This window comes from Haliotis asinina, chromosome 9, assembly GCF_037392515.1.
Source record: "Haliotis asinina isolate JCU_RB_2024 chromosome 9, JCU_Hal_asi_v2, whole genome shotgun sequence".
Classification (NCBI taxonomy): domain Eukaryota; kingdom Metazoa; phylum Mollusca; class Gastropoda; order Lepetellida; family Haliotidae; genus Haliotis; species Haliotis asinina.
In genome coordinates this window covers 24,144,405-24,157,652 of record NC_090288.1, presented here as the reverse complement: position 1 = coordinate 24,157,652, position 13,248 = coordinate 24,144,405, and the positions used below count along the sequence as shown (strand labels likewise).

The 13,248-nt window shown below is 37.8% G+C and overlaps 1 protein-coding gene across 6 annotated transcripts in view; it reads left to right on the top strand.

Annotated features, from left to right (window-relative positions):
* LOC137295790 (phosducin-like protein) overlaps nt 1-11,557 on the top strand; it is a 94,024-nt gene extending 82,467 nt beyond the window's left edge. For 5 of the 6 annotated variants that reach the window (XM_067827335.1, XM_067827338.1, XM_067827334.1 and 2 more), the window contains 2 exons: nt 6,158-6,282; nt 7,981-11,547. In XM_067827335.1, the coding sequence (XP_067683436.1) occupies nt 6,158-6,282; nt 7,981-8,098 (243 nt within the window). In that variant the 3' untranslated portion in view covers nt 8,099-11,547. Of the gene's footprint in view, nt 1-6,157; nt 6,283-7,980 lie in introns of all 6 variants that reach the window. The other variant, XM_067827336.1, reaches the window with a different exon arrangement.
* The last annotated feature ends 1,691 nt before the right edge of the window (nt 11,558-13,248 follow it).

The window sequence follows — 13,248 nt, the reverse complement described above, 5'->3', positions numbered from 1 at the left end:
TTTATCAGGGTAGTATTTGACACCCATCAGGGGATGGTTTTTGTGCCCCAAGACAGATGGATGAAAATCTAGCTTTGTTTCCCACCAGCACTGTCTGAAAGACTCTTTTGTAAAACATGTCACCTTTAATATGGTGTACTCATGACATCCACAGGACACTGAATATCTTCTTAACTTTGTTCATAACCATATACAACACACATCGTTGGAGAGAGGAGGCAGTCCCATGATCAAGACAGCTCTAAATGTCTTGGCAGATGGATACTATATAGTGCTATTGTACTGGTGTGAGTTCATTTTCTTCTCCATATTTTTTTTTATGATGTAGTACACATGGTAGGAAACGAAACAGCAACTCCTGTGAAAAGCCATCCTCACACATCAGATTTCAGAAAGGATAAACTATAATCTTGTAAACTTTCCTCTGGTCCAGATAGGACTATAGGGGCATATGATGATTCCAAATGGTATAACTGTAAAGCCCATTGAAATGGACAAATAAGAGGAACCTGAAATCTGAATAGATCGAACCATTCTTAGGTAGACTGCTCTCAGGTTCCAAAGGGATTATTTTGTGCTTGATTAGCACATTTACACCTCAACTCAACATGGTTTTCAAAAGGAAACGTTGACAATATGAACTTGGAACCAAGGACAACGATTTGAGTGACTGAACCATCATAAGGAATACTGCCCTTGGGTTCAATAAGGTTATTCTGCTCTTCACTTGCACATTTACGTAACTTAAACATACTTGTGGTAGAACTAGAAATCTGTGACATAGTCTCAGTGGAGGCCGTCGTTTCTGTTTTGGACATTCACTAACCTCATATTATTAGTCACATGATGATCAGGAAGTGTTCTTTGACTGTCACTCTATGGAGAGACCACAGATGGAGGTATAGCAATTTCCTCAGGGATCTTGAAAGCACACAGTGGGTCCATGTATGCATATCTTTGAACTGTACTGGAAGTTGGTTTTATTGGCTCACAGCATTGTTCCTCAGTGCTGGTAAACGTTGTCATCGGAATGCTTGGGAAATATTGCAAGGACCATGGTTAGTGATTCTACTGTTGTATGTTGGTAAGTTCTACTGTTGTATGTTGGCAACGGGAGTTGTTTGTTGGTAGACTGGTCATGCTGCATCAACATTTCTCCAGCAGACATGCCACTGGACCAGATGTGGGTATTTAATCTAGCTGTGGCTATGCTAGTGTAGTTCAGAAACAGGGCCACGAACAGGGTTTTAACACAGTATCTCACCTTTTTGTTCCTGGATTGCCTTTTCACCAACTGGATTTTTTTCCACATATTTTTATTCAGTCCTGGAGAATACATATATTTGTATAGTCTATATACTGTACATTGAATCCATCAAGATACATTTCAGTGTCAAATGTATAAATGTCAGATACATTTTCAAATATAATTCCAACCAAGAGATATACTGAGACGGGAACTATTGATCACTGAAGGATACCAACAAGGGGTCTCCATTTTCATTGATGTTCTTCGCCCTCTCTATCACCCACCTGTTCATGTGGAGGACTTCGTCATTCTGTTGAAGCCTGGAACGTGATCTGTTTGAACAACAACAGGGGGACGATCAATATTTCAAATCTCAAGGCATAGAAGTGGCCAGAGTGGTGACATGGTGAGGACTCGCTTTTGTGGAACCTTGTGTCCAGTGCCAATGTATGTCTTCTTTACAGATAACTAGAGTCCATTGTATTGGCCTACCTGTAATACTCTTTTCCCAACAACTAGCAAATCGTCAGGGTTGTTGGCACCACAGTATAGATCATCAACTACCTTTCCAATGGATATTTCTTGCAATAAGTCACCAAAGATACCACTCATCAATTCTTCTAGAGATATCTCTGAACCATGCATACCCATTGCTGATCTTACATAGACCCCACAGTATGTCATTGAGTCCTTTGCATTGTGTTGGTATCTTCAGGTCAAACAAATACACTCAAATCTTCAGTTTCATCAAACTTTTCTCGTAGCTCAACCAGTTGGTCTCGGCTGTACTGAGGAACTTGTTATGGTTAAGAAATTGCCATGACAAAGGTATAACAAATTCTATCTGAACCAGCAAAATACAACATAGACAAGTCTGAAATATTCAATAATATATTGAGCAAACCCTGATCAAGTTACAATGAATCACAATACAGATTTCTTGTACAATGCACTTGAGTCACCAGTCTAAGGTAATGGATCACAAATATGAATTATTAACCCATGGAATTACACAGAAAGAGCAGAAAATCTAAGTGAAGCTTGTTTGATCAGTGAACAGTCAGGCATGGATTCTTGGTTGTCGGTTGTACATGTATATATGACACACAGTCGAGAATGTTCCAGCAAGCCATGGCTGTATCGTCCTTGAGCCAGAACATTCATGAACAGCCTCTGCGAGAGGAAGTAAACAATGGCTTGCCCAGGGCAGGTAAATGGAGCAATATCAAGAAGGCCTGTCGCTAAAATACTATTTCTGTGATACCCAACAATAACTATCACTTTATTAAAGATCATACAGATTACAGAAAATTCACTCTAGTAACAAACTCTATCCTTGCATCATGGTGGCTGAACATTTCCCATGTTGATGGGTGCCTGGAAGGGTCTGGATGCTCGATTGTACACTTGATTTTTAGGTCAAAGACTTCATCATATTCCCTATTTACAGGATTGAACATGGACTTGAAATTTTCAAGTAAGATGTGATCAGGGTGGAAAGTCACGAAAGTCACAGAAGTAGTCTTTGGGACGTTGACAGGTCCTGTGTTGGGAGAGATGTCATGTGCTTGAACTTGAACTTTGCGAACCTGAAATGTTCATGCTTCTTTAAGACTTGAATTTCTGTCAGGTTTGGTACCCTGATCCTTCCATTTACTCTGGATATGATATCTAGCTTTGGCCAATCAGGTGACAGTGTAGAATGATCAGATCTAGTGTCAGGTCGGGGTTCAACAGCAAGACTTACATCTTCATTAGACTTCAGGGACACACAAGTCTATGAAATCACCTGGCGATTTGGGGCTTGTATGATGGACATATGTGTCTGATGGATGGCTTGTTCGGAATAGAATTACTCTTTGCTGGGAAGGTGTAAATAGTTCCATCAGAAGGGATAACTGGACGTTTTGGTAGTTGTATGGTCATATTATTGACCTCCATAAAGGGAATACCTGCCAACACTTCAACATCAAGGTCTTCTACAAGAAGCCCATTGAAAGAAAAATCTGTACCATCTCGATGGAGGTTAATGTCACCTTCACCAACAACCTTCATTAGCAAAATATCATCTGCTTGGTGAGCAGACTGTTTTCTGGGTTTGATGTCCACACCTGTGTAGATGACCACATAGGTAACCACATTTTGCACCACTGTCAAGTGTAAGGCATGTGGTCTTAAGTCAAGTATTCATTGTTTGGAGATTGGTATCCTTCTTGTATGAAGGTTTTAAACAAGCTTTGGTAGATCTTGGTGAATAAGTCTCAGCCATGTAAGAATGATAAAATTTTCCAAGGAAGGATATAATCCCTTCATCAGGGAGCTGTCCATGGTGAGTGATTCCATCTTCATGCTTTAACAAGTTGTCTTCTGCAAACTCAATTAAATGTTGGAACAAATGTTCCGGTCAGTCATCACACTCAAACTTGACACCAACAAGGAGTGAGGAGGCGGTCTAACAAACAAGAGAGAACTATCTGACGTAACTCGGCAGATGGATAATTTAAGTTATCACATCGTGTCGAGGGAAATACGGGATATTTTCAGTCCTAAGTAAGGTATACAACCTTACGAGGGACTGATAAAACCCTGTATTTCCCTAGACACGATGTGATAACACACTTATCAGGCTGAATGTTTTCACTAGATCAAAACAAAACAACACACAACACAACACGTGTCATTGCTGCCATGTTGACACCAGCTGATCGTTTGACCTCAATGCACCACACATTACTAAAGGCGTGTCAATGCACGCTTTTCTCACGTCGCGTCGTCACCGAGGCATAGCGGGGTGATATGACTTTCATAGCGGGAGTACACGACTTTTATACTCCAGCTCACGGATCGTGATGGATATACATGGTATTTAATCAGAGTCATGTGGACCAATCCAAACTCGACATTCTTACACGAGGCTAGATAAAGGGGTGTAACTCTACGTCTTAACTGATTTAATAGTACATAGTGCTTGTTGGTTTCTAGGTTTCATAAAATATCACTTCAAAACGACAATTCAGAATCTTCCTATATTCCTGTTTAATTTTGTTGACAGACAAGATATTCGACGTCATAAGTAGATTCTCGTTTTTATGCTGGAGTGTCGAAACGAAGGTCCGAAACATGACGAATCAAAAAACGTGTGCAAACAAATCCGAAGTATCTCCCTTTGAGAGCTACAAGTATGCAGAGTGCACACAGCTAAGGAAAACTTTGCTAGAAATAAACAAGAACAAATTCAAAATTCCTACAATGCTAATGTAGTGGTGTAGTCTTATAATTTTTTAGTTTTTGTAGAAATATAGTAACAGTTTGATATATTGTCATTACAATATTTCTTTTCAACTGTAAATTGAACATGTTATTGAAAACAATGATAGTAAATCGTGAAATCTTTGTGATGAGTGAGCACCTGGCCATTCGTTATACAACACTGGTTTTATCAATAAAATGAAATAAACAAATTCAATGAACAATACAATTCCTTTGAAAATGTTTCATAAAATATATAAATATATACAGTCAGACCTCGTATATCCGAACTTCAGATATCCAGATTTCCGAACATTCTTCACAAAAAAAACGAATTTTTCTAGTGACAATTTACCTCGTATATCTGAATGTTCAGTTTCCGTATCCGAACGGTCAATTTTGCTAACAAAACATCAAAATGTGTACAAATTTGCCTCGTATATCCGAACACCAAAGCTGGCATCGGCAAGATGTTGGACGTTTACCTCTTATTAACATTGATCACGGCTTTTACCTTTGTTTTCGGTGAGATATCAAAACATTAAGTCTATCATGTCTGCCGCTTGCCAATTAATTGTGTGTCTAGCTAGTTAATTTATTGTTTTGAATGCAACTGAAGATTGAGAATGGGCGTGACTCCATAAAACAGGTTGTCCAATGATATAACAGCGCATTAGTTTGTTTTACACTTGCAACGATACAAAACTGTGCCTGGACATGCATTCTGAGATTATGTATTATTATCAACTTTAGAATTATGAAAAATCAATAGTCGCAATTGAGTTGGGTCTAAATTAGTAACTTGGTTTATTTCAAATTTATACGAACATGGATGTAACACTATTCATGTCTACGATTCATTATATACACTATTATAACGAATGAATCGATGATTTAATTTTCGAAGAAGGCTTTTTGTAACCTTGTCACTGTTAATTCAATCAATGTGCAAAAAAAAGTATTTTAGTATTCACTCCCAATGACAAGTAACAAACACTTACCTCCTGTAACATCATCTCATATTCCCCTTTCTTGCAGACATGTGTTCATTTACCTGTATAAACCCATTGTATAAGCTATTGTTATTAAAACACTTTAATACTTCTGATTAATGCAGAAAGTAACCTCTCTCATAAGAAAAGGTAATCTTTGATCAGTACTACTAGAAATAATAGGTACAGTACGAAATTAAAATGTAAAAAGCACATGTGAGGTTGTCGCTGAATGAGAGGTGCTTTCTGCTGACGACCATGTGTGGTTCTCGCTGAATAAGGGATGCTTTTTATTACCAACCATACGCTGTGAGAAGCTAATTAATTTGCCGCACATATGCGTCTCTCTGTCTTAATGAGTTAAAGGAAGGTTATCTTTACTACATTTTATTGTCTGCTGTCATTTGATCAAATCATATCTCAACAGGTCAAAACGCATTATAAGAGCTTCAGAATGAGAAGTCCTACAAGATTGTAAATAATCCTATAGTCAGAATGGCAAATGATGTGAAAAGAACTGGATTGGAATGCTGTCAGTTATTCATTGGCTGTTTGCCATGTATTTAGGTCATCCTGAAAACATGGTGAAGGCATTATTTCTGTTTGTTGTTTCTGCAAGACTACATTTATTTGTCACCAATGTCAATTTTCTTTATTTTGATTTCAGGCTGCCAATGGTGTTCCAGCACTCTTGATATACAGAAACAAAGAATTAATAGGAAATTATGTCCGACTCTCAGATGAATTTGGAGAGGATTTTTTCGCTTCTGATATAGAGTGCTTTTTACAAGAGTATGTATCTTAATTATTTGAGTTTAATACATTGTGAGAGCTGGAATTTTCTGAATGAGGTCTCATTGACTTGCCACTTAGTTTATGCCTCTTTTTGCATTATTCTGGCAGTAACAAGGCTGGGGGACATCAGAAATGGGGAATCAAACACAAGGTCATTCCAGGGCCCCATTGATAGTTGTTTAGAAAGTAAATCAAAATAACTGAAATGTCAAACATACAAAAACAAATTCACAAAGTCTGTCTGTTCTGTGATGGTATAGTGTGCATCACATGAATAAATAACATGCTGTCACTTTGTATTAATTTGCACAATTCTGCTGACCAGTTGAGTGTCTAATCTTGAAAATTTGATATCAAGATGTATCACATCAACCCCCTATTGTATTAAGCTTCAAACCTATGTTCACACTTCTCAGAGTCAGGCTTGCGATTCTGCACAATTTGGCTACAGCCTGATGATATTTAAACCATTTCGGGATGCTGTGGTTGCCATTTTTTAATGCTGTGACTGCCGTTGTGTGCACTCGGCAATCGTTCTTGGGCTTTATTGTAGCTGAAGCACGAGTTTTGTTTCCATTTCAAATGATTAATTTTCCATTACAGGGGGTTGTTTCGGGTTTAGAGGATATCGTGACAGTTTCTGGTGATTTTTTTTTTCTGTTTTGGTGTATATGAGTTCAGTTTTGATGATTTGTTCACCATTTGTATGGTAGGTCTGCAAGTGGGAAAGGGCTTATGTTATTGTGTTGTGTAGTGAACATGCTGTAAGCATGCTCAGTGAACTGGCTGTGAGTGATAGTTAAGGCAGAGTAATAGGATAAAAAATGTGACTAAAACTATGCAATGAATTTTCAAGCATTTATTTTACATATAGTCTAATAAATACACAACATGTAAGAATATACAAAATATGTTACTTCCACACATGGCAATGGATTGACAAGAAAGAGCAGTGACTATGTTGGAAGGGGGCATACAAACAAGAGATACAACACAGATACATAGTAAACAACATGAACTCTTGCCCAGTAATTCACCTTGAACACAATGCAGATCAGGCATTTGTTTGTACTGTGGGTTGTGATTTTGATCAGTCACCAAATGGCTGGCAATATGAAGAAGACTTGTCAAATACTCCACAGTTCAGGTGGGCTACCATGGAATGTAAACAGTACAAATATTGCCACCAGTAAGGTGAGAAGGCATGCCTATGCAGAAAGCCAGAGCCAGTTTGGACTGTGAAAACTTTACACTAGGCCATTGGTGATTTGCTCTATTTCTGTGAACCAAACATTGTTGTGAACATGCCAGACGGTGTTAAGGTGTTGATATGTTAACAGTGGTACCACAAGTTTCTGGTACAAGTTTCTGAACATACTCAGTAGCCATGTGTAGATGACTGGTCATTTATAACTGCCTGGTCTGTAACTTGAAATCTGGTGTCCTTTGCACCAATTTGAAGTATGCCTATAGCCCTTCATCACACTGGTAAAGTTACATGGTGCGTGATACATGTTTCTGATGGCACAGTTCAGGAAAATGATGGCACTGGAATGAGTCTGCATCTACATGTATTTAGTTTCTGTTGGAAACACCTTTCTTGTTTGTGTTTGTAAGTTTTATGAATGGTTTAACTTGTTGAATATCACTGAGCAGCAATTAATCCCTGAGGTGTTTTCTTGGTTTTTTTTTCAGACATGGTGTGCTCCCAGTTGAAGAATTATTACCTGGTGTTCGGGATATAGTTACAGGGGAACTGCGAATACCTTTGTCACAAGGCGAAGACAGTGGCAGTGATTTTGAGATTGACTGATAGTAATAAAATGAATTATTTCTTCAAAAGACATATTTTACCGAACTGGAAAGTATGATAGCATATTTCCACATGCTGCATAACAAGAGGAATATAAGTTGGATCTGCAACTATTATGAAAACATTTTTGGTAAGATAGGGACAGTTTCGCCAGTGATATGTTCCTTATCAAAAATTTGCCAATCAAAAGAGCATTGAGAGTGTTTACATATTCAAAGAACAAATAATCTACACAAATTGTCTCACTGTATATATGAAAGTCTTCAAAATTATGTATTGTCCTTGCTCTTGCTTAGTCATATGTCACACTTGCTTGTGTAATAATCTGTATCTATATTTCACTAGAGTCATCAGTAAGCAGCATCTGTTCTGTGAATCTAGACTGCCTATTTTTTGCTTGGCCTGACTTTAACAATCTGTTTTCTGTAAGGTTATGTACATGTCAGACACACAGCACCTTGCACTCTTCCTTTTGTCACCAATATTAAGAGCTTATCTGGTTTTCCTCTTCCAGCCATGGAGGCACAGGAAGAAATTATGGGTGTACTTACCATAACAGAGTTATTAAAGCTGGGAAGTAGTCAGTGATGTCAGCTTTGGATTGTTTTCTTAGACATATACCATACATGGGGATTAGTTTTGTGGCATTAAAAATTGAAAGTTCACAATTTGGAAGATGATTAGAAACAATGTTATTAAGGAATAAAAGTTAATCTCAGAAGGCAGATAGGTTCTGTGTGGAAATTGTGCAGACATTTTAGCAGTCTGTGAAAGGGTTACTCTTTCTTTATGTCAGACGTAAGAGAGATGGATATTTCAGATACTGAGGCCAGAGACCTGTGAAGGTCCGGCGTAGAGCATCACAAAAGGCAACCATGCTTGTCATAAGAGGCAACTAACAGAATCTGGCTTGCTGACTTCGTTGACTGATGTCATCGGTTCACAATTGCACAGATCGATGCTCATGCATTGTCTGGTCCAGACGCGATTATTTACAGACTGTTGCCATATAGCTGGAATATTGCTGAAAGTGCCATAAAACAAAACTCACTAATTTCAGCACTAGTAGTGGCTAGTGACCAGTTATCACCATTTTTTAGTGTTTTCTCGCGATTTCCTCAGTAGTTTTTCAACCTGATAAAAATAAAAGTTTTCATGAATAGATTAGCTATTCACTGATGCATCCTGCTTGTTTACAGTTGCTGATTGTGTTTCTGTAACACGGCCATCAGGAAGCGCTGTAGTACATATTGTGTTTTCCAAACAACTAACAGGAGTTATCGCCACTTCAGGGTTGTTGATGAATTTTGTTTTTGTGTATATGACAAAATTTGTTATCAAATTATTGTTAAATTTATCGCCATGCACTTCTGAATTGTTCATGTTATTCACCAAATATGACATAAAATTCGTAATTAAATTACCCTCTTTCCAACCTTGATGTATTGAGCACCTTCCGTAATTGGTACGTTATTTAAAAAATGAATTTGAGCAAAATCTACTGTCAGTGTGAATGTTGACGAATGCTGACATAAGCTGATTTTGTTGACGTTTTACTCACCTCGTTAAATTTTTTCTAACTGTCAAATTGTCCTGAATGGATGATGTGAAATGTTATTTGTGGACATGTCTTTTGAAAGGAAACTATAGTGTAAATCATGTCTGATTATACTGTGCAACTGAACCAGCATTCACCACTACAGCTGACTGTGCAGCAATTCAGCCGATGGTCTCACCTGGAGACAAGAACGTAGAATGCTGCAGTATTTATCTTTTATGTGCAATTTTATGCAAAACCATAAAGAATTATTGCTTTGTTATTAAAAACACAAGTTATAATATATTGGTCCAACATTTTTAGGATTTTTCATGAAAGTTAAAGGTATGTTTATCATGTGAGATCCCTCCTCAACCCCGCAATATTATTATGTTAGAAAGAAACATACTTTTTTCTATTGACATGGATTTTTGTTTACTTCCCATGGAAATATTTTGGGATATCCAAGATCTTTCTGAAAATGTCGTTCGGAAAAGCAACTAATTTGATATGATTAGATATATGCATGGGTTTTAACAAAGAGATGGCGATAACTGGTCGCTAGCCAGTTGTGATTTTAAGAATGACAAAAACTCACTCTGACATTGTGATGCCGGATGTTAGATGGACAATGCTACATTACAGTAATACTTCCCCACCTCATGTCAGCTTTATAATGTTTGTGATGACTGTCAATTTACTGTCCTCATTGTCCCTGTGTAATTCAGGTTTCATCATCTTTGCAAACTTGTCATATATAATGTTTTCTGGAGAAATACAATGTTCTATATGGATTGATTATTTCCTGTTGTTCACATGTAACAAAGACAAACTAGTGATAAGTTCACTAGTCTGTAGGGATATTCACGTCTTCAAATCAAAAACATATTCAAATGAAAGTAATCTGTGAAAGTACTCAAGTGTGCATTTTGGAGCAAATGAACAGGGTATAAGTCATTCAATACTGACGATGTCAAAGTTGCATGAAATGTGCTTGAAACTCTTTCCTGACTAATTTACTGACCATTTATTGATGTTATTACCAATTTCAGCTGAGTAAATTATCAGAATAGATGTGGTCAGAAGTGAAAAGCATATTATTGTCTTAAATATGTACTCAGTTTGAGGGACAAGCGTTTGTTTGGTATTGTGATGGTATAAAATCCAAATAGCTTGAATATTTATCTCATATTAGGGTTCCATGCCTAGGCTAGGAGTAATTGTTATGATTCTTATTATTTATTATTCTACCACTCAGCATCGCTTGAAAAACATCACCAAGATGTTCAAAGTGGTGTAGTTGATTGTGTCAAAAACTCAGGACTCTAGGCCCAAGAGCAATGGGCAGATTATTCAAAATGTAGTTAGTAGACACATTGTAGTCATATTGAATTGAAGTGTTTGGCCAGGTTTTTCACCATTTTTCTGAGAACTTGTTTTCTAAAAGTGCAGAGCTCAAACCATCAGCTCCAAAGGTTCCAAACTTGCAATAACTAGTGTCCACAAACCACTGTACAAATTATTCACAGAAAGTACCAGGGTGTGCCCTCTGTGGCCTCCATGATGAGTGCTACTTCCAGGCCAAACTTCTCTTCAAAAAACTTTCTAAGAATTCTTCATGATTATTGCAAAAGCGGACTTAACTGGGAAAAGGTTGAGAAAAACTTTGAAAAGCTGTTAAACTTGTTGAGTGTGTTTGTCTGATACTTTGCGATTTCTGAACATTAAGTCTTTTGATGGTAGACCTAAGGACAACTGAACTATGGTGTGTTACAGAGGGAACTATTTCTTCTCTGGAACTGCTTGAAAGATACATGATCCCCATGACCCTTGATATCACCGATCCATTTGTGTCCCGAACCGTGTCACAAGTCACAAGAATTAAAGTCAAGTCACAAGAATAAAAAATTGGAAATTTCTCAGTTCAATATTGTGTATGGCCGCCCCGCGCATTCACCACTGCTAAACACTGTGTCCTCATCAACTGCCTGATGCTTATGAACAGGTGGTTGGGGTTTCTGCGCTACTGCTCTTGCAAGGCAGCACCAAGTTCATGCAAATTCTGAGGTTGGTTCCTAAGACCATGAAGCCTTGGACCATGAAGTGCATTGCAAACATGCTCTATAGGATTAAGGTCAGGAGACCTCTATGGCCAATCCATGAGGTTGATTCCAGCATTTTGAAGGAAATTTCATGTCAACATCACGGTATGCGGCCAAGCATTATCATGCTGGAACTGTAGACCTGGGCCATGACCTTTCCATGAAAGGAACGGGTTCAGGGGTGAGTACCTGGTCGCTGTAAGCAGCAGATGTGAGATTTCCATGGATGGGAATAGTTGTTCCCACAGAAAGCACCCCACACCATGCAACTTCCGCCCCCGAATCTGTTGTCTTCCTGTACACAAAGCAAACATGCAAATGAAGACAACTTAAAACCTGATTTGGCACTAACGTCATTTGCACAACAACTGGATGGGTTTGAGTGGTTTTTGCTCACGTTTTTCTAGAGTCGAAAGATAGGGATCCCATTTCCGATACATAAATGTATCATCAGAGAAAAATTATTCATTATTTTTAAGAATTACATTTTGTGAAGTTTATTTTTTTTACTCAGTATATTTTCCCCTGTTACTCACTGAGTGGGCATGTGTTTGAGACTACCCTTGAAATGTCATCTTATTTCTTCAACTTCAACACAACTTTAGTGACCAAAACTCTTAGTTCTGTTACATTTGTCATTGGACAATCATAATTATTTACTTTTGATGCAACTATTTATTGACTTTTTGTCTTTTGGCCTTATGTACAAGGTGCTACTACAGCTTGTCTCAGAGAAAGTCCTCCTCGAACACGGTTGAAAATCCACATGCAGTAAGCCCTTGCCTTCCGATATTAGTCTGCCAATCATGTCTTGGACCCAACTACTTTTTCATCTTTCTTAGCGTCCCAGAAGGATGAATTTAGAGCTTCTTTTGATTTGGCTCTAAAGGATTTGGACCGCTGCATTTGTTTCTAAACTGAAAGCCCACAAACGATCTATTGCCACTTATCATTAAGACTTTGTTTGATTGGCAGTATTAGAAGCTGGTGAGAAATAAGAGAGTAATATTCTTTATAGACAACAACTTCTTTATTACATATGATGCGACGTTTTGGTATGGATCCTTATACTATTGTCAAGCAAGAGTGAAGTATATGTATCATCCAAACTGCATACAATGAACTGATAGAATATAACTTTACAGCTTACCCTGTCAGCCATGTATACTTTGTTTTGGCTACAGTCACCATTGGCTTCCTCTTATTGTCAGATCATTACCACCATTCACTGTTGTTGTTAATTCCCCCTTTGATTCATACCTACATGTTGTTATTGCTTTATCCCTGTTCATGTATATAAGTCTGTTCTGTGATGTATTACTTCACTCTTGCTTGACAACAGTATAAGGATCCATACCAAAACGTCACATCGTATGTAATAAAGAAGTTGTTGTCCATAAAGAATCTTATATTCTTATTATCATTAAGACACTCAGTCTGAAACAATTCCTCACACGCACAGGATTCAGAATTCACAACTTGATACCCGTAGGAATGCTCTTTGATTGGCA